The following is a 4,970-nucleotide window of genomic DNA, read 5'->3' on the forward strand; positions in this document are numbered from 1 at the left end:
CAGACGAAATCAGGAGGTTAGAAGACCTGAAGAGGAGAGCTGAGGGGAGTAAAAATTAAGTGAGGAGATGGTGCGATAAGAGGAATGAGGACTGAAGGTTGATTGAGAGGAGGAGGACAGGGAGAAGAGAGCAGATGAGTGTATATGTTAGTTTATTGATTGTTAACTGGTCTGTCCTCACGTTCTGTTGTCATGAGATAAGACACAGAAGCATTTTTCTCCCCCTGCACACACAAACACACACACACACCTGTCCCTAATGTTTTAAAGGATCATGATTGATTGCCGAGCAGCAGGTTTGACATTGAGCCCAAAGAAGACTCAGCAGTAGGTCCTGCCATGTCTGATATCACTATCATACCTCTGTCTTTGTTCACGTGTGACTCCTGGTGTGTGTCTGTGTGTGTGTGTTTGTGCACGTGTGTTCATCCCACCAGGTGACTACAGAAAGGGAGCTTAGAGGCCAATGCTCTTGCTGTGCCAGTAAATCACCCTACTAAAATATTAACATGTTGGAGCATGGGGGTATGTATGAGAGGAGAGGGATCCACTATGTGACTGTGGGAGAGTAACACTGACGTCACAGTGGTACATCGTGTCCTGTGCGAGCTGAAGAATTTTTATTTGTCTGTTTGAAATGTAAGCTTTAAAATAAATCACTTTAGATCAGTGGTTTCTAATGTTTACCCATTGTATTGTACACCAGCATGACAGTAAGTTTGCCTGTCTCATAGTCTCGATCCTGTGCTCTGTTAGGCCTCAGAATGGCTCTATGATCCTCTACAACCGTAAAAAGGTGAAGTACAGGAAAGATGGCTACTGCTGGAAGAAGAGGAAAGACGGGAAAACTACCCGAGAGGATCATATGAAGCTAAAAGTCCAGGGAGTAGAGGTAAGAGGCTACAGTGGAAAAACAAGTCGATGATTTGCTGCCATGTGTGGTTTCACTGCCAATCTTGTCCTTAATTTACTCTTCTCGACTTTGAGGAGACACATACGTGTAGCACAAATGAACACATGAAACGCTGAGTCTACTGGCCAATTTGTGCCCTGAAAGTGAGTGGTGCCCCTATTTCTTTCCCGTTCTCCATGCTCCAGTCCCCGTCTTGCTTCCTCTCTCTTTCTGAAGGATAAGAGCGTGTTTGGCCTGAGGCCAGAAATGATGTCAATGCCTCCTTCAGCAGAACAGAGAGGGGTATCGATCCAGTCTCAAGGCAGCGTCTGTGCATGTGTGTGAGTGTGTGTGTTTGAGTCACTTCAGCCAGCTCAGAAATTGATTATTCAGCAGGAATGTAGCAGGAGGTGAGAGGAGTGAGCATGCATGTGTCAAAAACAGAAAGAATGAGGTAGAGAAGGGAGCAATGGAGAGACTCTGATGAGGCACATGGATGTTTACAGGAGATTCAGTGGTTTTTGCATTAAAGGTGAGCAGGAAACAGGTCAAAAAAAGGAATAATTGAGATCAAGTACTCCTCAATCATTCGCAAGTCTCTCTCAAATGCTAGTATTCATCTCCTGTGTATTTCCTGTGTACTGAAGCTGTACACAATTCACATACTCAAACAAACAGGCGCAGAAAGAAAAGTGTTTGTCTCTCTGGTACTTGGTCAGTAATTGTTTATGTCACTTCTTTCCAGGACCCCTGAAGCAAGCAAGTAAGCAGGGTGTAGAGCAGGGGATCGGAATGAGGGAACAGAGAGGAGAGATGAGCAGAGAGAAAAAGAAGAAGGGAAGGGAGAGGCAGGAAGCATTAGAGAAAAAAAATACATAACCCTGGATGGAGAGCCTCCTCATATCGAATGGAAATATATGGAAATGCACTTTGCCTTTGGCAAAACACACTTTAGATAGAGAGCGTGCTACTTCTGAGAAGAGAAAAAATGGTGACAAGTGTGAATGAGAAGGAAAACAGAACAAGCTATAAGTGTAAATTGCTTTCTGTTTGATTGTGAAGTATTTATGTTTGGGGTAATTTTGTCTTTAAAAACTGCAGCCTCATATGTTTTTGTGAATGTGTGTGTGGGGGGAGTGGTGGATTTTACTTCAAGTGTGGCAGTGGTGACATTGATGGAAGGTTTTCCTGCCATCACTTCATCCTTCATTTGTTAAAAACAACACCACATTTCTCAATAAAGTTTGAAATATTTCTAAGGCCGAGGAAGTATGTTAACAACACAAAATACTACTACTTTTTTTAATTGGGACTCTGGCCTGCGTACATAATCTCTTTCTACCACATGAGATGCAAATGACAAATAAATCTCTGAATCTCTGAAAAGTAACTAGAAAGATATATTCTTTATGTTACGATTCAGAAACATTATTTTTGTTTGCTGCATCTCTGGTCAATATTTCAAACTGCATTAAATATACAGACAATCTGGAGTTGTTCAAAGTTACTGATTGTTAAAACATATTTGGTGGATTTTTCACACTCGAACATGTACAAATTTTACTTTTATATAAGTATCCTGAACTTTGCCTTAACCCTCCATGGCTTAATTTTTCCTCACTGATGGTCCACTTTCACTTTGTGTTCCTCTTGTGGTTTCCTCATGGTCATTGTCCGCTTCACTGTTACGGATCTCTCCTTAAAGTGTATAACTTGGTAACTTTTTGTGAATTCACAATAGGCTGCTCCCTTTCTTGCAGAGGCAGTGAATTTCACAGTCTGTTGTGCTGTTATTGTCCACATCAGATTGATGGTATTTTAGAAAAGACATTAGGGAGAGAAAAAAACACATACAGCATGTTTGCAATTTACTTTCAGCACCACAATCAATACAACCTAAGTGGGTATAACCTAAGTTCTCCTCTCCTGTTCTCTCCCTCACTGTCCTCTCCTACTCTACTTTTGCAATTTTTGTCTTGCTTCCTTCCGTTTTTTTTTTTTTTTCTTGTTAACCATCTCCTCTCCTTTCCTCTCCTGTCCTCTCCTTTCTCCAGTGTCTGTATGGCTGCTACGTCCACTCCTCCATCATCCCCACCTTCCATCGTAGATGCTATTGGCTGCTGCAGGTAAGCTCACCGCCCTTCCCCACCTTACCGCTCTCTCTCTCTCACATACATACATTTAAACACAAGCAAAACAGGATTTTGTCTGAAGTTATGCTACACTGACTGCTTATCATTTTGAGCCTTTTCCCCTCACACACTGTTGCCGCATGTAGCATTATTTTCAACCTACGTATAGTTTCACCTTTTAGATTTTCAAACAGTCAAGCCATACATAGGCCCGCCACAATAACAAATTTTGCTGGGCGATTAATTGTCTCAGAGATTATTGCGATAAACGATAATATTGTTTGAAATCTGACAATAATTAGTAATTATTGTCAAATTTAAGAAGAAATGTTTAATTTGTTTTGCGTGTAGTACCTTTTTCAACCACCGGATGGTAGTATAAGGCTGTTTGAACCGAAGGATGGATAGTGAGGGAACGAGCAGTGTGTCTCTTTAAGAAAAATGGGAGGGCGGCCCCTTGACGTGACATGGGCTGTCTCTCTTCGGTTTTCAAAATGGCGGACGCTCGGTGTGGTTTGAGCTCTTTAGCATAACATTTTTCACACAAAGCTTTAAAAAAAAAATCAGTAAACAAGTTCTCAGCTTCTTTTTGCTGAGAAAAACAACTTTTTGCACAAAGGCACAGGTTTCAACCGTGAATTTTGGAGCTTCGACAAGACGGAGGTTTTTTTTTCCCCGAGGTCGGCCTGTTAGCTTAGTTCCTAGCTTAGCTGCTTTTAACGATCCAAAAAGGCAATTGTGGGCAGTTAAAACAGATTAGGAGAAAGGGAGGGGTCAGTGAAGAGCACCAGAGTTGAGCTTTTTGTCATCCAGTGTCCAGTAGAAAGAGAGAGACACGTAGAAACGATAAAGCCGATAAATGAAAATGAGGTTGATAATTTTCATTTATCATGCAATTAATTGATTTATTGTTTATCACAACTGGCCTATACACTAACAATAAAAGTCCCCCTCTTCTAAATTAATGAGGCCAATTCAGACTGCTGAAAATACATCCACAAAACTGCGTTAACAACAAAACTTAATGTTGTTTGCATTACCACTGTGGAGCATATTGGATATATGGGTTCTACAAAACACCACACTATGCAGGGTGGTAAAAATAATTTCACAGGAGTGGACTGTATCTTCCCGAGAACAGTGTGTTACCTAACCCTGACTTTCACTACTTGGATCAAGGACTCGGGTGCATCCTTCCATGTGGTCTTTTTGAAGAAAATGTCCTCGAGCTATAAAAGCACACACACAACATATGCTCCCCCACACACACATGCTCAACACAGGTGTCCCCTATGTGTACAGGCCTGTTGCCTTTAAAAAAAATGTTGGCCTCACTCTTCTGCTTATGTGAGGAACGTCAGAGCTTATGTCTTGCACAAGTACATACACTCACACACTCAAACACACACATGCAGGTCTCTCCCTCTGTTTGCCATGCATGGAATGACCGCCAGAACCTCATCATCCTCAGATGACACGTTACTCGATGAATCTCGGCCATGTCTGCATACATTTAAACGGCCTCACTTTTCATCGCTTCATTTTCATTGCAAACTTTAGGAAGTGCATTTAAAATATGAGCATGCATACTCATTTATGTGGTTGTCATCGAGATATTTTTTTGCGTAATTTGTCATGTTAAAAATCACAAGAAAATTGTCGTCTACATCTGTAAATTGAAATATTATGCCCACACCCAATATGTTTTTTTTTTCCAGCATGCCACACTAGTTAGAATCGTGCAGCCTGAAAACGGAAAAGGGAAATTTGACTTGCTTTATCTGTAATGTGCCATTTTCTGCTCTTTGCACCGATATCAAAACACATCACTGAATATGATCATAAATCAGTCCATGAAAGCTGTTGCACTGCGGAGTGTGGTGCTGTAGAAGCCCACTGTGTAAGGATCCCACTGCCTGCAGCCTGCCTTGCTGATGGCCGCTGAT

General features: G+C 41.5%; 1 protein-coding gene across 1 annotated transcript in view; it reads left to right on the forward strand.

Annotated features, from left to right (window-relative positions):
* LOC119411699 (calmodulin-binding transcription activator 1) overlaps positions 1 to 4,970 on the forward strand; it is a 76,575-nt gene that overhangs the window by 37,269 nt on the left and 34,336 nt on the right. The window contains exons 5-6 of the mRNA XM_037678610.1: positions 757 to 892; positions 2,947 to 3,018. Of these exons, the coding sequence (XP_037534538.1) occupies positions 757 to 892; positions 2,947 to 3,018 (208 nt within the window). The remainder of the gene's footprint in view (positions 1 to 756; positions 893 to 2,946; positions 3,019 to 4,970) is intronic.

Source organism: Nematolebias whitei, chromosome 7 (assembly GCF_014905685.2).
Source record: "Nematolebias whitei isolate Nwh7 chromosome 7, NemWhi1, whole genome shotgun sequence".
Lineage (NCBI taxonomy): Eukaryota > Metazoa > Chordata > Actinopteri > Cyprinodontiformes > Rivulidae > Nematolebias > Nematolebias whitei.